We start from the raw sequence: 24,816 nt of genomic DNA on the forward strand, positions 1-24,816 counted from the left end.
CATATCTCTCGATTCCACCAGCCCCTAGAGCTCTATCTAACTCTCTCTTAAATCCATCCAGTGATTTGGCCTCCACTGCCCTCTGTGGCAGGGAATTCCACAAATTCACAACTCTCTGGGTGAAAACGTTTTTTCTCACCTCAGTCTTAAATGGCCTCCCCTTTATTCTCAAATTGTGGCCCAACATTGGGACCATTTTTCCTGCATCTAGCTTGCCCAGTCCTTTTATAATTTTATATGTTTCTATAAGATCCCCCCTCATCATTCTGAACTCCAGTGAATACAAGCCTAGTCTTTTCAATCTTTCCTCATATAACAAGCCCGCCATCCCAGGGATCAATCTCGTGAACCTACGCTGCACTGCCTCAATCACAAGGATGTCCTTCCTCACATTAGGAGACCACAATTGTACGCAATACTCCAGATGTGAGCTTACCAGAGCCCTATACGACTGCAGAAGAACCTCTCTACTCCTATACTGAAATCCTCTTGTTATGAGTGGCATTTCACCACCTGTATTTTCCTTGTGTTTAAGAAGCAGGAGCCTGTGTTCAGCAAAATACTGAAGATACAACATTTTGATTAAAAAAAATTCTCTCCTATCTATCCCTTCTATTTTTCTGGTGCCCACCTGATGACCCCAATGAAGTCTTTACCCGTACCCCCACTCAAGATATTAAGAAGGTGCCAATTATAGTAGGGATAGTAATATCAAGTCCTAAAAAGGGCCTGTCGCACTTTCCCAAGTTATTCACGAATTCTCCTGTGTTATTCACAAATTGTCCCGAGTTTTCTAAATCGCGGAATGTTCGTAACGAGTCAGTGGATATATCGTCGTGGCTCGTTATGCCAGCCGTAGGTACTCGGGGCATCAGGTAGGTCGGGACGTTTTTTTCCAGCCTGATAAAAAATGTCAACGAGAAAAAAAAATAGCCCCGCGTACCTACGGCCTCGTTACAAACATTCTACGGACTCGTTACGAACATTTTGCAAGTTTGAAAACGCGGGAGAATCCGTGAATAACTCAGGAGGATTCGTGAATAACTCAGCAAAGTGGGACAGGCCCTTTAGCTTAACTGTGGGTTCAGCCTTTCTTTATGTGAGGCACAACATCATGTTCATTACTTGATTAGCAAGCCGAATACCGAGATCAACCAAGCCTTCCCTTCATATCGCAAAGTGAAGCTGAATACGGTGCATCAGGTCAATTCTAAGCTGACACCAGTAAACTGGCTGCCTGCCGGGGGTGGGGGGTTGAGAGGGGTGGGGGGGGGGGGGAGAGAGAAGAGAGAGAGAGAGAGAGAGAGGGGAGAGAGGAGAGAGAGAGAGAGAGAATGAGAGAGACGAGAGATCAGAGAGAGAGAGCCAGAGAATGCAATGTGATCAGTGAGAGCTACCAGCCTGCAATGTTCGTGATTACAGTTAAACTCCCGATGTTGGGGGAGTCCAGAACCAGGGGCCACAGTTGAAAAATAAGGGGTAAGCCATTTAGAACGGAGGTGAGGAAACACTATTTCTCACAGAGAGTGGTGAGTCTGTGGAATTCTCTGCCTCAGAGGGCGGTGGTGGCCGGTTCTCTGGACGCTTTCAATAGAGAGCTAGATAGGGCTCTTAAAGATAGCGGAGTCAGGGGATATGGGGAGAAGGCAGGAACGGGGTAGTGATTGGGGATGATCAGCCAAGATCACATTGAATGGCGGTGCTGGCTCAAAGGGCCGCATGGCCTACTCCTGCACCTATTGTCTATTGCCACGCTGTTTTAATGCTTTCAGGGGAAGTGTATTGGCAGAGACGGTGTTGCAAATACCCGTGAACAAAACTTTAAGAAGATGGCTGTTAGTCTGGGAGTTTTAGATGCTTTTTTCGTGCAGATGAACCCAACAGGGTTGATTTACTATAAGGTTTTACCTTTTTGTAATGAGAAATTTGCCAACTAACGTCATAGAGTCATGCAGCGTGGAACAGGCCGTTCGGCCCAACTTGCCTACACCGACCAGCATGTCCCATCTGCACCCGTCCCACCTGCCTGCATTTGGCCCATATCCCTCCAAACCTATCGTATCCATGTACCTGTGTAAATGTTTCTTAAACGTTGCGTTAGTCCCTGCCTCAACTACCTCCTCTGGCAACTTGTTCCTATACACCCACCACCCTTTGTGTGGGGGAAAAAAAGTTACCCCTCAGTTTCCTATTCAATCTTTCCCCCTTCACCATAAACCTATGTCCTCTGCTCCTCGATTCACCTACTCTGGGCAAGAGACTCTGTGCATCACCCGATCTGCTCCTCTCATGATTTTATACACCTCTGTAAGATCACCTCGATAATGAGTTGGTAGTTTTTTTTATTTTTCTTGCAAATGGCTTAAAACCTGCGAACCAAATAGTGATCGAGTGTCACATTCTCGCTCCCTCCCCGATTCAAAGGTCTTGAAGCTGATTGAAGTGCCGCTGTTGCTGATTATTACGGGTGATGAACTGATCGCAGGCTGAGGTGCAACTCCGTGGACCCCTGGGAGCTGCAGTAATTAGCACCCTTAACCAGTGGAGTGTTGGTAGACTCGCAAGCGACTTTATATAACTCCCATGTGACAAGTCAGTTGCTGCTGATTTAAAATTTAAAAAAAAGATTTTGGTGAGAAAAACAGCAGCTGCCTGACGATGTGACTTTAGCACACACACAAGAGAGGCTGTTGCTGTTGTTTTTCCCTGGGGTCGATCAGGAAATGATGGCCACCGGAACACCATGTGATCCACTTTGAAATGTCAGAATCCAGGGCACTAAGGGAAAGAAAAAGTAGTTCTGTTGAAGTTTGCAGCAACGGTTAAAGTTTGCAGCGATGTAATGAATACTGTGGTATGAAAATGGCTCCGAGCTGCATGTTTTCCCTTCACCCCTCCCCTTTGAATAAGCTGCGGCCCCCAGTGCGATCCTCTCATTTCATTCATTCATCATCGTCGAAAACTTTAGCGACGCAGTGGCGCTGGTTTCCGACGGGAACGGTGACGGACGCACCACACATCTCCGTCCTCCCGTTCCTGCGGACTTCCGCCGCTGGAAGTCTAGGGTTTTGGTGTGTGTGTGCGTTTTATCATCATTCCTTACAATGCTGTGAAGTGTGGATGGCCGTCTGCTCGCTAGAAGCTCATCCGCCCTTTGACAGGCCTTATTCTAGGTCCTGCTGGGGGTCCACAGCCCCCTCCTCACATGGCAAACCGGGTAGGGAAGACGGTTTAATCGCCGACTATCCGACCATGGAGCAGGTAGCACGGGATTACATGGTACCCATGGCGGGGGAACTCCCCCCCCCGACCTGACCATCTCTGCTCCTCTCCCTAAAGCCAGAAAACATCCCCAGTCACTCTGTGGTTGGTCAGGGTTTGGGGAGGGGGGAGGGGGAGGCAACTATAGTGAACCTTGGCCTCTGCGCCCCCTTTACTGGAAGGGAAGGAAAACAAGATCGTTTTGTGCTGGAGTGTGCTTTGGGTGAGGGTAGAACAATCAGGTTTGTGTGTCACCATGCGCGCGCGTGTGTCTGGGTGAGCGTGTGTGTCTGTTTACGCGCGTGTGACATTCGCCATTTATCCAGGTGAACGATGCACACTCAAGGGGCCCTTTTCCAGCCTAATGCTTCCACGTCCTCGCTGTACAAAAGGCACGAAGCTCGGACGAAGCACTGGAGACCGCTCGGAGGAGCCGTGGAGCAAGCTGCTCCGGCGAATGTCACCTCTATTGCCGCGGGCCCTCTATTTTGTTGCGTGTGTTTATATTTTGTCTGATCGCTGCCGTTTTGTCCTCTTCTTTACCTGCAGATTGTGAGTTCCAAATCCCACAGCCATGACGAAGCGATCCGCAGAAATAGAAATAGAAATAGATGCCGAGGACAAGCGGCATTGCACGGAGGAAAGGTAGGCGGGCAAGCTTCGCTTAGAACCCCCACCTCGACCGGTATTCACTCAACTGTGTTCTTTCATTTGGTGATTTTTGTTAAATAAGGCTGGGGTGACGAATCTCTTAGCTTCTCCACTGCCTCAAGAAAGGTAATTTACTATTGGCAAATGGGCATTTTTCAAAGACTGGTGTTAACATTGAGTGCTTGCAGAGCAAGCACACGTAACTAAAGGGGGAACGCGAAGTGCTGGAGGAACGCAGCAGGTCAGGCAGCATCTGTGGTAGGTGACGTTTCGGGTCGGAACCCTTCTTCAGACTGATTGGCGCAGTAGAGCTACTGCCTCACAGAGCCAGAGGCTCGGGTTCGATCCCGACTACGGGTGCTGTCTGTACGGAGTTTTGATAAGATCCCCTCTCATATGTTTTAAAAACACATAAAAAAAAAAATATTGTCCCCAGTTAATGTGCGGGGGTCGCTGGTCAGCGCGGACCTGGTGGGCCGAAGGGCCTGTCTCTAAAACTAAACTAAGCACCCAAGGTCAGGATCAAACCCAAGTCTCTGCCACTGTGAGCCAGCAACTCAACCAGATAAAGGTCTAGTGCCGCCCTCCACAGTTCTGGTCACAGATGAAAGCAAGTGAGGTAAATAACACATTTCAACTGAGCTTTTTTTTTTAAAAAGTCACTTGACATTTTCGACCCAAAGTTTTGGGACCTAATCCAAGACGATTGAAGTCCAGTACATTGAACAACTGGATACGGTGCAGTGGGCTGAATAGTGTTTTATTTTGCTGTCCAGCCTGATTTTTAACAGCACAGCAGTGTGTTTGTTGGTCAGAATCACCAAGTTTAACCTGGCCACGTCCATTTGCGCTGTTTTAATCTGTAGGAAAGAACTGCAGATGTTGGTTTACACCAAAAGTGCTAGAGTAACTCCGCGGGCCAAGCAGCATCTCTGGAATAGGTGACAGTTTGTGTCGAGACCCTTCTTCAGACTGCTGGAAGATTGAATCACTGATGAAGAAGGGTCTCGACCTGAAACATCTCCTATAACTTTCCCACAGAGATAGAGTCATAGAGTGATACATTGTGGAAACAGGCCCTTCAGCCCCATTTGCCCACACCGGCCAGCATGTCCCAGCTAGACCTATCCCACCTGCCCGCATTTGGTCAATATCCCTCCAAACCTGTCCGATCCAGATACCCGGCTAATTGTTTCTTAAATGTTGGGATAGTCCCTGCCTTGACTCCCTCCTCTGTCAGCTTGTTCCATACATCCCCCAACCTTTGTGTGAAAAAAATTACCCCCTCAGATTTCTATTATTTCTTTTCACCTGAAACCTGTGTCCTCTGGTTCTCGATTCACCTACTCTGGGCAAGAGACTCCGTGCATCTACCCGATCTATTCCGCTCGTGGTTTTATACACCTCTATAAGGTCACCCCTCATCCTCCTGCACTCCAAGGAATAGAGTCCCGGCCTACTCAACCTCTGCTAAACAAGGAGGTGACAAAGTGCTGGAGTAACTCAGTGGGTCAGGCAGCATGGAGAACATGGGTGGGTGATGTTTTTTGGGTCGGGATCCTTCTTCAGGCTGAACCGCTGAGTTACTCCAGACGTTTTTGTCTTTTTTTTTTGTAAACCAGCATCTGCAGTTCCTTGTATTTACAAACAGCTCATCCTGTTCATAAGTTGTAAGAAGAGAATTGGGCCATTCGGCCCATCAAGTCTACTCTGCCATTCAATCGTGGCTGATCTATCTTTCCCTCTCGACCCCATTCTTCTGCCTTCGCCTTCATAACCCTTGACACCCTTACTATCAATTTCTACCTTGATTAAATATCCATAGGCTTGGAGAGGCCTCCACAACCCTCTGTGGCAACGAATTCCACAGATTCACCACCCTTCTGGCTAAAGTTGAGGTGCAGTTTTGTCATTTTTTAACTGAGATAACGACTTTAATTTATTTCCGTTTCATCTCTTCTCCAGCATTGCCGAGCAGACAACGATCACAACAGCAGAGTTTGTGAGCCAATCCATCGACATCAATGAACCAGTTGGTAATCTCAAGAAGCTGTTAGAACCACGTCTTCAGTGTTCCTTGGAAGCACATGAAATTTGTCTTCAAGATATCTTGGTAAAGAATTAGATCTGTCATGAAATTACTCGAAGAACTGCCACAATTTCTAACATGTATACTTTGACCAGACTGATTATAAACTTGACCACTGAGGTCACGGCTAAAGTTGCAGCGTTTTGGGTGCTTGGCTTGTATACACTGGAATTTAGAAGGATGAGAGGGTATCTTATTGAGATGATAGGTTCAAAGTGAAGGGGGAAAAAGATTTGTAGGGGTAACATTTTTCATAAGAACATAGGAAACTTTTGATTTTTACCCCAAAATCTTTGAAGATTATTTAGGACACACCAGAGGCAGGAAACATGTTCCCGATGTTGGGGGGGGGACAAAACAGGATCCCATTGCAGAAATAGGACCATTTAGAAACCCCATTGAATCTACTGGGACATTGTTGGCTGGTGTGGGCACAAGGGCCTGTTTCATTCATGTTTGTTTATCTTCCATCCCTGAGGAGGATATCCTTCTGGGAGTCAACCTCTTTAAAACCCAGAGAGGAATAAGGGGGGCCATTTAGGACTGAAAAACGTTTTGTGGATCTGTGGGAATCAGACGGCATGATCACATGGATGTTTTCAATGGCGGTGCTGGCTCGAAGGGCCGAATGGCCCTACACCTGCACTGATTTTGGATGTCAGCTATTGATCTATGTAGTGCTCCCTCTCAATCCGAATGGCCTATTCTCCTTCCTTCAAACCCACGTTGGTATTGAACTGCTTTGCTGCCGCCTCACTGATCTGGAAGAACAAGACATATCAATCTCTACTGTCCCGCTGAACCTCCAATGTTTTTCTTGCACCTCCACAACCATCTGTGTGCCTGTGGAGGTGGTACAAGATCATGACGGGCATTCAAATTGCATAGTTTCTTCTCCCTTGGGTTGGGGGGAACCAAGAACTAAAGGGCACAGACCGTAAAACAGGAGCAGAAATAGGCCATTTAGCACATTGAATCTACTCCGCAATTCATTCATGGCATGAGGGGAATATGGGGAGAAGGCAGGAACGGGCTACTGATTGTGGATGATCAGCCATGATCACCTTGAATGGCGGTGCTGGCTCGAAGAGCCGAATGGCCTACACCTGCACCTATTGTCTATTGTCTATGTATCCCTCTCAATCCCATTCTCCTGCCTTCTCCCCACAACCTTTGCCGCCTCACTGATCAAGAACCTATCAATCTCTACCGTAAAAACCTCCAATGTCTTGACCTCCACAACCATCTGTGGCCACAAATTCCATAGATTCACCAATCTCTGGCTAAATAAATTCCTGAATTCGATCCTGACTACGAGTGCTGTCGGTACGGAGTTAGGTTTACCGAGTAGGTTTTCTCCGAGATCTTTGGTTTCCTCCCACACTGCAAACTCCAAAGGTTTGTAGGTTAATTGGCTTGGTATAAACTGTTTAAAAAAAAAAAAATGTCCTTGGTGTGTGTAGGATAGTGTTAGCTTGCGGGGATCGCTGGTCGGCGTGGACACAGTAGTCTGAAGGGCCTCTGGCACTGTAAGGCAGCAACTCTACCGCTGCGCCACCTACTGCCGCCATTTTATTGGAGAGGCAGAAACTCTGAGCTTTTATAAAAGGCAAATTGATTAAGTCTCTCGAACATAGGATTAAAATGAATTGGGAGAGGATCTGTCTGACTCATTGGTGCAGTTGGTTTTATCCGTCAGCCAGCACAAAGGGCAAGGTAGATCCCGCAACGCTGTGGATTTGCACTACTAATTCTTTTAGCAAGCCTGAAAATACGACTCCTTTGTTCAGATTATCCGATTATTGCTGGATTGGCTCCACAGCAAAGATAACGGTGACCTGCTTTATTTCTGAAAACGGAATTAAATAAACTTAATCCCTTAACACCAGTGGGAACCTTTTGGGGAAATAGGTTTGTTTGCACTCTGAAGATTGATGTGGTTTTTTGTGTGAAGATAGACACAAAAAAGCTGGAGTAACTCAGCGGGTCAGATATTGTTTCTCTGGAGAAAAGGAATAGGTGATGTTTCAGGTTGAGACCCTTCGGACTTTTTTTCCTTCAGAGTCTGAAGAATTGCCTCGAGCCGAAACGTCACCTATTCCTTTTCACCAGAGATATTGGAGACCCTTCTTCAGACTCTGAGGAGGAGGAAGGTCTGAACAAGGATCTCAGCCTGAAACGTCACCTATTCCTTTTCACAAGAGATGCTGTCTGACCCGCTGAGCTACTCTAGCTTTCTGTGTCCATCTTCGGTGTAAACCAGCATCTACAGTTCCTTCCTACACAATGTGTGTTTTTTGTTTTTATTTTGCTTTTTGTTTATTATCAACGATTATAAGCAGAATCATAGTCGGCTTAAACCAGCGTCTGCAGTTCCTTCTTGCACATCATTGCACGGTCCCTCAGATCCACATCAGCCGGTCTCCTCCCCATCCACAAGTCCAACCTCCGCAGTTTTGGGGACAGAGCCTTCTCCAGGGCAGCTCCCAGGCTCTGGAACTCCCTCCCCCAACTGATCCGCAATTCCGTGTCCCTCACCATCTTCCAGTCCCGCCTCAAGACCCATCTCTTCACCTCTGCCTATCCTTAGCCCCACGTGCCGTCCCTTTTCATCTGTGCATTAATTGCCTCATACTGTGTTTTGTATTGAATTCTGTATTTACTTTGTGTACTAGTCATGTCTCTACTATTTATTTCATTCCTCTTACATGTTTTCCCTCTGCCTGCTACATTTTTGTACGGTGTCCTTGAGACTCTTGAAAGGTGCCCATAAATAAAATGTATTATTATTATTATTATTATTATTATAGTCGATAAGTTTGACTTGGAACCTTGTCTCGTTTTGTCTGCCTTGCCACAGTTGGATCCAAATCGCAGTTTATTCGACCAAGGGGTGAAAACAGATGGCACTGTTCAGCTCAGCGTGGAAGTCATTTCCAGACAAGGTAAGCTTGTTCTAGATTGCATGCTGCAGCTCGGGTTTCAAGTACGGGCACGTCCTCCTGAGCAGGAAGCGCAGTCGGTCGTTGGAACCGACCAGGAATGTATCGGCATGCTTGCAGATTGAGGTTTGATTTTTGTTCTCTGCCTGCCATTGTGGCCCTCCGGTTTCAGGAAGTGAAATGGTGGTGCCACGAAGAGCAGAGTCGAGATTGTGAGCGGGATACAGGAACTGATTCACAAGCCCTTACTCAAACTTTGTCAGCCTGGCCGCAAGTAGCTGCAATGGGAACTGGAGTGGGAGGGAAGGAGGTGGAATCGAATAGAAAACAGCTGCTCGGATGCAGATGTGGCAGCGTTCCGGCGTTCCCCTTGCTTCCCTGCAGGCCATGATTTTCTTTCCCCATCTTTACTCTCGCATGCCGTGCCTGGGTAAGAATTGGCCAGCTTGGCTTCAATCGGGTAATAAAAATGAAGCGCAGATGCTGGTTTATACCGAACATAGCCGCTAAATGCCGGAGTAACTCAGCGGGTCACGCAGCATCTCTGGAGAAAATGGGCCGGGATCCTTCTTCAGATTGAGATTGTATTTCGTTGCCACAGAGGGCAGTGGAGGTCAAATCACTGGATATATTTAAGAGAGAGTTAGATAGAGCTCTAGGGGCTAGTGGAATCAAGGGATATGGGGAGAAGGCAGGCACGGGTTATTGATTGGGGACGATCAGCCATGATCACAATGAATGGCGGTGTTGGCTCGAAGGGCCGAGTGGCCTCCTCCTGCACCTATTTTCTATGTTCCAAACCTGAAAATCTCACCTCGCCTATCCATTTTCTCCAGAGGTGTTGCCTGATTCACTGAGTTACTCCAGCACTTTGTGTCTATCTTTGGTGTAAACCGGCATCTACAGTTCTTTGTTTCTATAGTAGGGCAGTAAGTTGGTCAGGGGATGATCAGCCATGATCACATTGAATGGCGGCGCTGGCTCGAAGGGCCGAATGACCTACTCCTGCACCTATTGCTTATTGTCTATTGTCCAAGTGGCTGCCTTGTTGGCAGGGAAGAGCGTGCCCTGTTCTTTGGTTTAAGCGTTGTTACTTTTAGCAGGAGTGGAGCCGAAGCTCAACATCCTGGAGATAGTGAAGCCGGTGGAGACGGTGGAGGTGGTCATCGACCCGGACGCCACGCACCACGGGGGCGCTGAGGCCCAGCTGGTGGAGGAGACGCAAGTCATAACGTTAGATGGCTCGAAGCAGCTGATACCGGACGAGACCTCGGAGCAAGTAACGCGGTGGGCCGCCGCCCTCGAGGGATACCGCAAAGAGCAGGAGCTTCTCGAAATACCATACGGTAAGGCACGTTCGGCCTGTCTGGTCCACGCCAGCGGCTGTGCTTTGGCTCCATGATCAGCAACTATCCCGGTCAATAAGGGTGGCACAGCGGTAGAGCTACTGCCTAACAGCGCCGGAGACCCGGGTTCGATCCTGACTACGGGTGCTAGTTGGGACGAAGGGCCTGTTTCCACTCGCGGCCCAGTGGCACAGCGGTAGAGTTGCTGTCATTCTTTTCTTTTTAAATCTATTAATTTTTCGAAAACAAAACGGTAATAACTAACATAACAGTGATCTTGATAACATAGGGATCAGGATTGTGTTAAAAACAAATGTGACCTAGAAATGTCTTACCGCACTTTCAGCGCCAGAGACCCGGGTTCGATCCCGACTTACGGCTGCTTGTCTGTACGGAATTTGTACGTTCTCCCCGTGACCTGCGTGGGGTCTTCTCCGAGATCTTCTGCTTCCTCCAAAGACGTACAGGTTGTAGGTTCTGCTTGGTGTAAATGTAAAATTGTCCCTAGTGGGTGTAGGGTAGTGTTAGTGTGCGGGGATCGCTGGTCAGTGTGGACTCGGACTCTGGCGCTGTGAGGCAGCGACTCTATCTGCCTTGCCACTCGAATGCCTGAAAGAATGGGTCGACTGTGCTCGCATTCACTGGAATTTAGAAGGATGAGAGAGAGTCTTGTAGAAACATATAAAATTCTTAAAGGATTGGACAGGCTAAATGCAGGGAAAAATGTTCCCGATGCTGGGGGAGTCCAGAACCAGGAGTCACAGTTTAAGACTAAGGGGTCGGCCATTTAGGACTGAGATGAGGAGAAACCGCTTCACCAAGAGAGTTGTGAATCTGTGGAATTCTCTGCCGCAGAAGGCAGTGGGGGCCAATTCACTGGATGTTTTTGTCAAGAGAGAGTTAGATTTAGCTCTTGGTGCTAAGAGAATCAAGGGACATGGGGGAAAAAGCAGGAAGGGGTACTGATTTTAGATGATCAGGTGCAGGAGTAGGCCATTCGGTCCTACGAGCCAGCACCGCCATTCAATGTGATCATGACTGATCATCCCCAATCAGTACCCCGTTCCTGACTTCTCCCCATATCCCCTGACTCCGCTATCTTTAAGACCCCTATCTAGCTCCCTCTTGAAAGTAACCAGAGAATCGGCCTCCACCACCCTCTGAGGCAGAGAATCTCACACTCACAACTCTCTGTGAGAAAAAGTATTTCTTCATCTCCGTTCTAAATGGCTTACCCCTTATTCTTAAACAGTGGCCCCTGGTTCTGAACTCCCCCAACATCGGGAACATGTTTGCTGCCTCTAGCGTGTCCAAACCCTTAATAATCTTATATGTTTATTGTCCGTTCCAATGCGAGATATCCAATGGCTTTTCTACATAAGATTGAATGTCTTGTATGGTCCAGTCCACATCTGAGACTGTTCAGACCCAATTGAAGAGTCTGTTAACAGTCATTGCAGTTCCAAATGATCATCCACATCAGAGTCATATGCTAGTAATGAGTCAACCACTTGGCAGGCGATGAAAGAGGCAAAATAAAAGCCAAAATATATATCTGGCAAATGTTTCCTTGGTCTATTTTGTTTTTACAAATGCCGCCTTGTTTCAGGAACACGTCTCCAGGGCTATTGCAATGATCCACTGTGTCTCGTGGCTCTCTCGCATGTTATTTTTCTCTCCAGTCCCATTTGGGGCCCATCCCCGATCTGTGCTAGATTGGAAAGTTAATCGCCTAATGTTTAGTTTAGGGATATAGCGTGGAAACGGGCCCTTCGGCCCACCGAGTCCGCATCGACCAGTGATCCCCGCACGCTAACACTACCCCGCACACACTAGGGACAGTTTTTACATTTACACCAAGCCAATGAACATACAACACCTGTACGTCTTTGGAGTGTGGGAGGAAACCGAAGCTCTCGGAGAAAACCCACGCAGGTCACGGGGAGAACGTACAACCTCTTTACATGCAGCACCCGTGGTCGGGATCGAATTCTGGCCTCTGACTCTGTAAGCACCACCGTGCTGCCCCTTTGTCCCAGCTTCTTTAAACATTACTGGGGCGGCACGGTGGCGCAGCAGTAGAGTTGCTGCCTTGCAGCGCCAGACACCCACCCGCGTTCCATGCTGACTACGGGTTGTTGTCTGTACCTTCTCACCGTGACCGCGTGGGTTGTCCCCGGGCGCTCTGGTTTTCTCCCACGCATAAAAGACGTGCAGGTTTGTAGGTTAATTTGCTTCAGTAAAAATGATAAATGCCACTATCATAGCTCCTTCCATCACCACCCCCAGTAGCGCATTCCAGGCACTCACCAAACTCAGTCTGAAAAAGGGTCTCGACCTGAAACATCGCTCATTCATTCTCCAGATATGCTGTGTAGACAGTGGGACAACTGAGAAGGGGGAGGGGGGTGGAATGAAGAGAGAGAGCAAGGGCTACCTGGCGTTAGAGAAAACACTAGTCCCACTATCTTTCGTTGCCCTATCCCCTCCCCTGACATCAATCTGAAGAAGGGTCTCGACCCGAAGCGTGGCCAATTCCTTCTCTCCAGAGATGCTGCCTCACCAGCCGAGTTTCTCCAGCATTTTGTGTCTTTGATTTTACCAGCGTCTGCAGTCCTTTCTTAAACACTCCAGATATGTTGCCTGTCCCGCTGTGTTTCTCCAGCATTTTGTGTCTATCTTTTGTTTTTAAAAAAAAACCTTGTGCTGCACATCCCTTTTAAACGTTGCCCCTCTCCCCTCAAAGCTGTGCCCTCTAGTATATGATATTTCCATCCTGGGAAATAAGTTCTGAATATCTACCCGGACTATGCCTCTCACAATTTTATACACTTCTAAAAGCTCTCAATCCCCACAATCACAATCTCAAAGTCAAAGTCAATTTCATTCGTCACATTATTCGTCACCCAAAGGTGCAGTGAAATGAATTTGCCAGCAGCGATACACTTGAAAAGAACACACGATACACAATAAGATTTGACACAAACATCCACCACAGCATTCTTCACTGTGGTGGAAGGCAACATAGTTCAGCCAGTCCTCCTCCATTGTTCACCAGTGGTCGGGCCATAAACCCTCGTGTACAGCCCGATGTACAGGCCCTCTCATCGTGATGATCGAAACTCCGACGTCGGGACGGTGGAACACACTCCGCGGCTTGGAGGTCCCGAATCATCACTTTCCTACCGGAGACCGCGGGCGGCTTCAGGATGCCGCAGGCCAGCAGTCGGAGCCAGTGAAAATAATCCATGTCTAGTTAGTACCCTCTAATCCAGCCATCTAGTATTTTTCCCCTTACAGAATGGGTTTGACCAAGTGGTCTTCATTTTTCTACTCTAGATCCAATTCAATGGTCAGTGGACCAGGTGTTACACTGGGCCGTGTGGGTGATGAAGGAGTTTGTCATGATCGATGTCGACGTGAAGGACCTGTCCATGTTGGGCAAGGACCTGTGTTCCCTCAGCCAGGAAGAATTCCTGCTGCGAGTACCAAAGGGAGAAATCTTGTGGAGCCACTTGGAGTTGCTGAGGAAATGTGAGTAAAACAGAGTGTAACGTGTGTTTAGACTTTAGAAATACAGCGCAGGAACAGGAGGCGAATTGCTGGAATTAACCGGCTACAGGTTGCACAGGCAAGTGACTAATTGCATTTAACGCAGATTAGTTTAGTGTGGGTGGCACGGTGGCGCAGTGGTAGAGTTGCTGCCTTATAGCGCACGCAGCGCCGGAGACCACCGTCTGGTCCACGCCAGCGGCTGTGGTTTGGCTCTATGATCAGCGACTATCCCGGTCAATAAGGGTGGCGCAGCGGTAGAGCTACTGCCTTTCAGCGCCAGAGACCCAGGTTCAATCCTGACTACAGGTGCTAGTTGGGACGAAGGGCCTGTTTTCACACTGTGTGACTATGACTCGGGGCCCAGTGGCCCAGCGGTAGACTCGCTGTCTTACAGCACTTTCAGCGCCAGAGACCCGGGTTCGATCCCGACTACGGGTGCTGTCTGTACGGAGTTGGTACATTCTCCCCGTGACCTGCGTGGGTTTTCTCCCAAGATCTTCGGTTTCCTCCCACACTCCAAAGACGTGCTGGTATGTAGGTTAATTGGCTTGGTAAATGTAAAAATTGACCCTAGTGGGTATAAGATAGTGTTGATGTGCGAGGATCGCTGGTCGGCGCGGACCCGGTGGGCAGAAAGGTCCTGTTTCCGCTCTGTATCTCTAAAACTAAATAAAACAAAAAAAAACCTAAAGATGCAGCGCAGAAACAGACTGTTCGGCCCACTGAGTCCACACCGGCCAGCGATCACACCATGCACTAACGCTATCCTACACACTGGGGGCAATTTACAATTTTACAGAAGCCAATTAACCTACAAACCTAAAGGGCCTGTCCCACGAGCATGCGACCTGCATGCGGCAAGCTCGACCAAACCGGAAGCGGGGGACGTGCGGAGGTCGAGTGAGTGACGCGAAGTTCGAGCGAAGTTCGCACGTGACGTATGGCGTCAAGACGCCGCGCACGCCCGTCAAGGCGGCTGCGGGCCGGCAGGCCGTTGCCGCACGGAATATTTGAACACGGTCAGTTTTTCGGAGCCCCGCGCGATGTCGGGACCAGCTCTGCACAACTCCATACGGCTCCGGCGACCGAAATGGGACCGGCCCCGCGAGGCCGTACGGCTCAAGCGACTACGTTAGGTCGCGCTTGTCGCATGGAGTCGCATGCTCGTGGGACAGGCCCTTAAGATAGACAAAAAGCTGCAGTGACTAGGCGGGGCAGACAGCATCTCTGGAGAGAAGGCATGGGTGACGTTTCAAGTCGCGACCCTTCTTCGGACTAGGTGGGTTAGAGGGTGCTGTATCTCAGAACCGAAACAGCACGCAGCAGTCAAATGAATAAATATGGTTCCCATCTACAAGAATGATGCCTGGATTCAGGTGCATTAAGGGCCTGTCCCACTTACACAATTATTTATTTTTTTCGCCGACTTGCCCGGCACCCGTCGTAGTCGCAGCAGGTGGCCGACAATTTTCGACATGTTGAAAATCCAGCGGTGACCAGAAAAAGGTACGACTCTTTGGGCGACTACTCACGCCCATACAGGTGTCGCCCCGTGACATGGTGACGCCCTGTATGGCCGTGAGTAGTTGCCCAAAGAGTATGGTGGTGAACAGTCGCCCAAAGAGTCGTACCTTTTTCTGGACGCCCCTGGATTTTCAACATGTTGTAAATTTTCGGCCACCTGCTGCGACTGTGACTGGTGCCGGCAAGTGGCCGAAAAAAATTGCGCAAGTGGGACAGGCCCTTTAGCAACAGGGAGAGATTGGCCAGACTTGGGTTGTCTTTCCTCCAACGCCAGAGATTGCGGGGGAGATCTGGTAGAAGTATGTAAAAATTGAGAGGCAAAACCTTTTTCTCTGAATGGGAAAAACCAAATACTAGAGGTTTTTACAGTGAGAGGTGCAAAGTTTAAAGGAGAGGTGGAGGGCACATTATTTTACACCAGGAGGTGAGTTCCAGGGTTGGTCATAAATGATAGGTGCAGAATTAGGCGTTTTGGCTCATCAAGGCCACTCCGCCATTGAATCGTGGTAGGTCTATCTCTCCCTCCTAACCCCATTCCCCTGCCAATAAGCTCTGACACCCGTACTAATCAAGAATCTATTGTTTATGAAGGAACTGCAGATGCTGGAAAATCGAAGGTAGACAAAAATGCTGGAGAAACTCAGCGGGTGCAGCAGCGTCTATGGAGCGAAGGAAATAGGCAACGTTTCGGGCCGAAACCCTGAGGGGTTTCGGCCCGAAACGTTGCCTATTTCCTTCCCTCCATAGACGCTGCTGCACCCGCTGAGTTTCTCCAGTACTTTTGTCTACCAAGAATCTATCTATCTCTGCCTTAAAAATATCCACTGACGTGGCCTCCACAGCCTTCTGTGGCAAATAATCCCACTGATTCACCACCCTCTGACTTAAAAAAATAAATTAAAAAAAACATTCTCATCTCCTTCCTAAAAGGACATGGTGGTTGAAGCGGATGAGTTTGTGGCATCTAAAACACTTTTGGATAGGCGCATGGATAAGCAGGGAATGGAGGGATATGGATCATGTGCAGGTAGATGAGTGATGGTATTGGCGTCCTGCTCAGCACTGACGCTGTGGGCCGAAGGGCCTGTTCTAACGTGATCTGGTGCCGAGCGATCATAGTACCGCATTAGACAGAAGGACTGGGTAGAATCCCCTCCCCCCTCCCTCCCGGCTGCAGTAATAACGAGGCAGCATTAACCAAAGATCCTATAGCGGAGCAAGATAGCCCACTCGACGAAAAAGACGTAGTACAGTCATGGGCAGATTCATGGGTAATTTTCGGCCCCATTTCCATAACCGGCTTCCGTCTCCGCACCAAAGATCCCGTAGGCTACTAGTGCGGAGACGGAAGCCGGTTACGGAAACATCCTCGTAAAAATAAAAGTTATTTGGGGAAAATCAGAATTATAATTTATTAACACAAACTGTCAATGCTGATTACACTGCTAGTCGGGTCGGGTCAGGTTACTGAAATGGATGAAAAAAAGGCCCACGTTCCGCTCCATTGCATTCTACACGTCAGCCCATTGCATTTGGAAGGAGTGGTCTATCTATAGGATCTTTGGCATTAACAGCAGCGTTAACCCGGGGAGGCGACTACATTTATATCAGGGAGCTTCACAATCAGTTGTCTACTCAAAGCTGCAGGGAGAAATAAATTGACAGTGGTGGACTGATCCCTCTTGCATCTTCCGTTAGTTTGTTGTCACGTGTACCGAGGTCCAGTGAAAAGCTTTTTGTCGCGGGCTATTGGCTGAGTTTAGTTCGTCATTACGTGTACTGAGGTACTTTTCTATGGCAGGATGTCGGTAAGTATTTGGACAGTTTTGATGTTTGCTAAGTTAATTAACTCTTGCCTGTTCCTGCCCCGCAGATGTGTTGGCGAGCCAAGAACACACGGGTGAAATAGCGACTGTTACAATTGACCAACGTGAGTACTTGTGTCAAAATAACCCCTCTCTGTCTCGGGATGCTCAACCCTAAACATTTAACCAGTTCCACAGTTTGCAACTATTTAGCCCTCTTGAGATCACACCTTCCTTTGCCAACAATGAGTGGATCGGGTCATAAGTGATAAAAGTAGAATTAGGCCACTCGGCCCATCGAGACTACTCCGCCATTCAATCATGGCTGATCTATCTCTCTCCTCCTAACCTCTCTCCCCTGCCTTCTCCCCATAACCCTTGACACCCGTACCAATCAAGAATCTATCTATCTCTGCCGTAAAAATATCCACTGACTTGGCCTCCGCAGCCTTCTGTGGCAAAGGATTCCACAGATTCACCACCCTCTGACTTCTTGCATCCGCTTATTCTTCCCCTTCCTTTCAGTCTGGAGAAGGTTCCCGACCCAAAACGTCAGCCGTTCTTTTTCTTCAGCGATGCTGCCTGACCCGCTGAGGTACTCCTGCGCTCTGTGCCTACCTTGGACATATTTTTGTATTCTCTGCATATTACTTTCCGCAGGCATTCAATTCCGATTCTCCAGGCCGATGTCTCGAGCTGAAGCCTTCAGTGTTGCCAATGAGTTATTTTACATTTTCCTTGATCGGCATTCCCTTTGTCCTGCTTTCACACCTTGCATGTCCTTATCTATGTACCGCCCACTCTCCTGACAATCTGAAGAAGGGTCTCGACCAAAAACGTCACCCATTCCTTCTCTTCAGAGATGCTGTCTATCCCGCTGAGTTACTCCGGCATTTTGTGTCTATCTTCAGTTTAGACCCGCATCTGCAGTTCCTTCCTACACCAACCAGCTATTTCATAGAAACATAGAAACATAGAAATTAGGTGCAGGAGTAGGCCATTCGGCCCTTCGAGCCTGCACCGCCATTCAATATGATCATGGCTGATCATCCAACTCAGTATCCCGTACCTGCCTTCTCTCTATACCCCCTGATCCCCTTAGCCACAAGGGCCACATCTAACTCCCTCTTAAATATAGCCAATGAACTGGCCTCAACTACCCTCTGTGGCAGAGAGTTCCAGAGATTCACCACTCTCTGTGTGAAAAAAGTTCTTCTCATCTCAGTTTTAAAGGATTTCCCCCTTATCCTTAGCTGTGACCCCTTGTCCTGGACTTTCCCCAACATCGGGAACAATCTTCCTGCATCTAGCCTGTCCAACCCCTTAAGAATTTTGTAAGTTTCTATAAGATCCCCCCTCAATCTTCTAAATTCTAGAGAGTATAAACCAAGTCTATCCAGTCTTTCTTCATAAGACAGTCCTGACATCCCAGGAATCAGTCTGGTGAACCGTCTCTGCACTCCCTCTATGGCAATAATGTCCTTCCTCAGATTTGGAGACCAAAACTGTATGCAATACTCCAGGTGTGGTCTCACCAAGACCCTGTACAACTGCAGTAGAACCTCCCTGCTCCTATACTCAAATCCTTTTGCAATGAAAGCTAACAATTTCTGTGTTAAAGATTCATTACTGCTTAGATCGCTTCCTGTGGCATGTTATTTTTTTAATAAGAGGAATTTATTTTCTTTTTGTTGGGACTACCGTTGGCATTTCTACACTTGTCAGATTTGGGCCCCACGTTAAACACTGGCCACGAGTAAGTTTAGTTTAGAGATACAATGTGGAAACGGGCACTTCGGCCCGCTGGGCCCATGCCGTCCAGCGATCCCTGAACATTAACACTATCCCACACACACACACGCATACACAAGGGCCACTTTTTTTAACATTTTCCCAAGCCAATTTACCTACATACACCTATGTCTTTGGAATGTGGGAGGAAACTGGAGGTCTCAGAGAAAACCCAGGTCACAGGGAGAACGTGCAAACTCCATACAGACAGCACCCGTAGTCGTAATCGAACCCGGGTCTCCAGTGATTTGGTCTCCACTGCCCACTGTGGCAGGGAATTCCACAAATTCACAACTCTCTGCGTGAAAAAGTTTTTTCTCACCTCAGTCTTAAATGGCCTCCCCTTTATTCTAAGACTGTGGCCCCTGGTTCTGGACTCGCCCAACATTGAATAGAATAGAATAGAATATAGAATACAATATGTTTATTGTCATTGCACAAAACTGAGCAACGAAATTCCATTTGCTTCTCCTCCGTTAAAAGAAATACAACACGACACCAATGCACCATTGGGAACATTTATCCTGCATCTAGCTTGTCCAGTCCTTTTATAATTTTACATGTTTCTACAAGATCCTCCCCTCATCCTTCTAAACTCCAGTGAATACAAGCCTAGTCTTTTCAATCTTTCCTCGTATGACAGTCCCGCCATCCCAGGGATCAATCTCGTGAACCTACGCTGCACTGCCTCAATCACAAGGATGTCCTTCCTCAAATTAGGAGACCAAAACTGGACACAATACTCCAGATGTGGTCTCACCAAGTCAAGTCAAGTCAAGTTTATTTGTCACATACACATACGAGATGTGCAGTGAAATGAACCAGAGTGCTACACAACTGCAGAAGAACCTCTTTACTCCTAAACTCTTGAAGGTAGTTTCATGATTCTGCTGGGGGCAGGGATCGAGAGGAATTTAACACGTCTCACTGAGCCTGTTGTCCGTGCGTGGAACAGACTCCGTTGGTGAAGTGCGGGGATTCTTCTCTGAGCCGAGCGTAGCCACACACTCTGGTTTTGTAAACACCAGCTGTTTAACTGTGTCTGAGCTTTCTCGTGTTCTCTTGTGTTTTCAGCTGTTCAAATAATTCCAGCCACGGTGCAGCCGACAACTCCCACCACCATTAAAGTCTTCACCGGAACGCCCAAATCTGCCAAAACCCCACGTGCTCCACGGATCTCTGGTGAAGACAGAAGCTCTCCAGGGAACAGGACAGGTATGGTCATAAGGAATAGAAACAAAGACAGTAGGCCCTTCGAGCCAGCACCCAGCTGATCATCCAGAATCAGTACCCCATTCTTGCTTTTTTGCTCCATATACCTTGATTACCTCGGAGCTATATCTAACTCTCTTTTGAATGCATCCAGAGACTTGGCCTCCACTGTCTTCTGTGACAAAGAAATCCACAGATTCACAACTCTCCCCATCTCAGTCCTAAATGGCCTACCCCTTATTCTTAAACTGTGACCCCTGGTTCTGGACTCCCCCAACATCGGGAACCTTTTTCCTACATCGAACCTGTCCAATCCCTTAAGAGGAGTAAAATTAGGCCATTCGGCCCATTCAGTCTGCTCCACCATTCAATCATAGCTGATCTATCTCTCCCTCCTAAAACTATTCTTTCTCCCTTGTCTCTCCCTCGCCTTCTCCCCATAGCCTCTGACACCCGTAAGTGGAGATTGACACAGTCGGCTTTAATGGCCTGGGTATTCTTAGTTTAGTTTAAGTTTTGTTGACAGCACCTGTAGTCAGGATCGAACCTGGATCTCGAGCGATGTAAGGCAGCAACTCTACCGTTGCTCCACCATGCCACCGTCCCTCCCACTCTTTAGACTTTAGAGAGACAGCGTGGAAACAGGCCCTCCGGCCCACCGAGTGCGTGCCAACCTAATCTGCTTTAAATGCAATCAGCCACTTGCCTGTACAACCTGTGAGTGTTTAATACCAGCGATTCACCGCCTTCTAACTTCACTCCCCGTTACTCACCTGCTTCCTAACACCCTCAGTGTGTTGATTATCCACGTGCAAAGTTGCAAAGTGTATCTAAAAATGCAAAGAAGTGTGTGGAAAGGAACCGCTGATGCTGGTTTATACCGAAGACAGACCCAAAAATGCTGGAGTGATTCAGCGGGGAAAGCAGCATATCGTGGAGAGAAGGAACGGGTGACGTTTTGGGTCGAGACCACTTCTTCAGACTCAAACGTCAGTCAGAAAAAGGGTCTCGGCCCGAAACGTCGCCTGTTCCATTTTCTCCAGAGATGCTGCCTGACCCGCTGAGTCACTCCAGCATTTTATGTTGCGTCTTAAAAATGCGAGGTAGGGGTTTGCGCTGCTACCGGAGCAGCATTGAGGGAGAAACTTGATGCAATGGGGTCGTGAGTGTGTGTGTGTGTGTGCTCTGTCTGCAGGCAACAACGGGCAGATCCAGCTGTGGCAATTCCTGCTGGAGCTCCTCACGGACAAGGATGCGCGGGACTGCATTTCGTGGGTCGGTGACGAGGGGGAGTTCAAGCTGAACCAGCCTGAGCTCGTGGCGCAGAAGTGGGGTCAGCGCAAGAACAAGCCCACCATGAACTACGAGAAACTGAGTCGGGCGCTCAGGTAAGTAAAGCCACCGCCGTTTTGTACCCACTGTAGCGTGACCACTTGCATCTTGTAGAGTGACCACCCGACTCTTGTAGAGTGACCACTTGACTCTTGTAGCGTGACCACCCGACTTGTAGAGTGACCACCCGACCTGTAGAGTGACCACCCGACCTGTAGAGTGACCACCCGCCTCTTGTAGAGTGACCACTCGACCCTTGTAGAGTGACCACCCGACCCTTGTAGAATGGCCACCCGACTCCGGTACGTCGTGCCGCAGCCAGGGAAGACTTCCACTCCTGTGTCGCCATCTTCAGAGAATCCTGTACTTGTACCCCAGGCTTTCTCTCTGCAATATTGCCCGATTTGTTTTAAAGTTACAACAAAATACTTGTGCTATATCACGATGGCGCAGCGGTAGAGTTGCTGCCTTGCAGCGCCGGAGACCCGGGTCCGATCCCGACTACGGGCGCTGTCTGTACGTTCTCCCCGTGACCTGCGTGGGTTTTTGCCGAGATTTTCGGTTTCCTCCCCACGCTCCAAAGACGTACGGGTTTGTGGGTTAATTGGCTTGGTATTTGTATAAAATTGTCCCTAGTGTGTGTGGGATATTGTTAATATGCAGGGATCGCTGGTCAGCGCGGACACAATGGGCCGAAGGGCCTGTTTCAATAGACAATAGGTGCAGGAGTAGGCCATTCGGCCCTTCGAGCCAGCACTGCCATTCAATGTGATCATGGCTGATCATCCCCAATTAGTACCCCGTTCCTGCCTTCTCCCCATACCCCCTATTTTTAAGAACCTGGTCTTGAAAGTATCCAGAGAACCCGCCTCCGCCGCCCTCTGAGGCGGAGAATTCCGCAGACTCGCCACTCGCTGCATCGCTAAATTAAAGAAGGGTCTTGACCTGAAACATCAGCGATCCATGTTTTTCAGAAATGCCACCCGACCTGTTGGATTACTCCAGCATTTTGTGTCCTTTTTGTGTATAAACCAGCATCTGCAGTTCCTTGTCTCTGCACCTTCATTGAAGCGCAGGTGTTTTCTGGTACTGGCTGGTGAAGCAGACCTAACACAAAACTCGTCTTCACTGAAGCACGCTTTCACTTCTCTGCACTCAACCAGCTTTCTGGCCTTGCACTCTCCACCAGTCACCGGGCTCGAGTTACGGCTCCTGTGGTTCCAGAGAGTGAACGCTACAAACTATCGAGTCAAAGGGATGAATTGCAGCCAAACTTCCAGCTTGCTTCGAAGACAGACACAAAAAGCTGGAGTAACTCAGTGGGACAGGCAGCATCTCTGGAGAGAAGGAATGGGTGGCGTTTTGGGTGGAGACCCTTCTTCAGACTGAGAGTCAGGGGAGGTAGATGGGTAAGGTGTGAAAACGACAGATCAAAGCGGACGATGATAAGGAAATGTGGAATTGTTTTGTTGTTAGCTGGGGGGGGAACGTGGCAACGAGGCACAGGATCAGTAATATTTAATCAGGACAGTGGAACTAGTCAGAGAGTTAGGATGGGGGAGTGACGGAGAGAGAGGCAGAGTAAGGGTTACTTGAAGTTAGAGGAATCGATATTCATACCGCTGGGTTGTCAGCTGTCTTCTCGGCAATAGCCGTTTCCTGGCCGTGTCTGCACCTGATATAGAAACGTAGAAAACAGGTGCAGGGGGAGGGCATTTGGCCCTGCGAGCCAGCCCCGCCATTCAATATGAACATGGCTGATCATCCAAAATCAGTACCCCCGCCCCCCCCGCCCCCCCCCCCCCTTCCCATATCCCTTGATTCCATTAGCCCTAAGAGCGATATCTAACTCTTTCCCGAATGCATCCAGTGAATTGGCCTCAACTGCCTTCTGTGGCAGAGAATTCCACAGATTCGCATCTCTTTTGGTTAAAACGTTTTTCCTCGTCTCAGTCCTAAATGGCCGACCCCTATTTCTTATTCTACATGTGCTGCATGAGAAATAAATGCTTGCCCAGTAAGAGGAGCTGAGATGGGCAAGGATTTTGGATTTTGGGGATGATCAGCCATTATCACATTGAATGGCGGTGCTGGCTCGAAGGGCCAAATGGCCTACTCCTACCTACTGTCTATTGATTTCTCAGCGAGCGTGTGGATGAGGCTGGAAGGGGTGGGTTGGTCTCGCAGTTAGAGAGTCCAGGGGTTGTGGTGTATCATTATTGGAACAGCGTCTCAGTGCAGATTTAGAGGAGAAATCCCTCCCGTCATTTGGCAGGCTTATCTGGAGTTTGCTTTTTCCTTGTGGGAAGTGTGCAATTCTTGAGTGAGTCAGACACCACGCACCACCTGTTCCTGTGAAAATTCTGTCTTTCAGCTCACCCGTGCAATCGGAGTCACCGCAGCCGCCCCTAACACGTGGCGTGACTCAATCGGCAAACGACATTGGTGTCTGACAAATGTCCATGTTTCTCTCAGAGAACGTTCCACAGTACATAGTAGGAATAAGACACTGCGGTTGCCGGTTTACCAAGGAACGACTCAAAAGCACTGGTGTAACTGTGCGGCACAGTGGCGCAGCGGTAGAGTCGCTGCCTCGCTGCGCCAGGGACCCATCCTGACTACGGGTGCTGTCCGTACGGAGTTTGTACCTTCTCCCGTTGTCAATAGACAATAGGTGCAGGAGTAGGCCATTCGGCCCTTCGAGCCATTCAATGTGATCATGGCTGATCATCCACAATCAGTACCCCGTTCCTGCCTCCCCATATCCCCCGACTCCGCTATCTTTAAGAGCCCTATCTAGCTCTCTCTTGAAAGCATCCAGAGAACCGGCCTCCATCGCCCTCTGAGGCAAATAATTCCACAGACTAACCACTCCCTGTGTGAAAAAGTGTTTCCTCGTCTCCGTTCTAAATGGCTTACCCATTATTTGTAAACTGTGGCCCCTGGTTCTGGACTCCCCCAACATCGGGAACATGTTTCCTGCCTCTAGTGTGTCCAAACCCTTAATAATCTTATATGTTTCAATAAGACTCTCCCTCATCCTTCTAAACTCCAGAGTGTACAAACCCAGCTGCTCCATTCTCTCAGCATATGACAGACCCGTGTGGGTTTTCTCCGGGTGCCCCGGTTTCCTCCCACATCCCAAAGACGTGCAAGATTGTGCAGTTAATCGGCTTCTACCAATTGCCACTAGTGTATGGATGAGCTGTTGTTCGGCATGGAAAAAGGCGCTGTTTCCACACTGTATCTAGTAACTTTACTCAGCACCTGACTTTACGCAGCGTCCCTGGAGAAGATGGATACGTGAT

At 48.6% G+C, this 24,816-nt stretch overlaps 1 protein-coding gene across 3 annotated transcripts in view; it reads left to right on the forward strand.

The window, feature by feature from the left end:
* gabpa (GA binding protein transcription factor subunit alpha) overlaps positions 1 to 24,816 on the forward strand; it is a 49,532-nt gene that overhangs the window by 18,796 nt on the left and 5,920 nt on the right. For 2 of the 3 annotated variants that reach the window (XM_055645231.1, XM_055645232.1), the window contains exons 3-10: positions 3,811 to 3,906; positions 5,878 to 6,025; positions 8,862 to 8,946; positions 10,044 to 10,289; positions 13,629 to 13,823; positions 17,242 to 17,298; positions 20,039 to 20,179; positions 21,372 to 21,564. In XM_055645231.1, the coding sequence (XP_055501206.1) occupies positions 3,836 to 3,906; positions 5,878 to 6,025; positions 8,862 to 8,946; positions 10,044 to 10,289; positions 13,629 to 13,823; positions 17,242 to 17,298; positions 20,039 to 20,179; positions 21,372 to 21,564 (1,136 nt within the window). In that variant the 5' untranslated portion in view covers positions 3,811 to 3,835. The remainder of the gene's footprint in view (positions 1 to 3,810; positions 3,907 to 5,877; positions 6,026 to 8,861; positions 8,947 to 10,043; positions 10,290 to 13,628; positions 13,824 to 17,241; positions 17,299 to 20,038; positions 20,180 to 21,371; positions 21,565 to 24,816) is intronic. The other variant, XM_055645233.1, reaches the window with a different exon arrangement.

Source organism: Leucoraja erinacea, chromosome 13 (genome assembly GCF_028641065.1).
Source record: "Leucoraja erinacea ecotype New England chromosome 13, Leri_hhj_1, whole genome shotgun sequence".
Lineage (NCBI taxonomy): Eukaryota > Metazoa > Chordata > Chondrichthyes > Rajiformes > Rajidae > Leucoraja > Leucoraja erinaceus.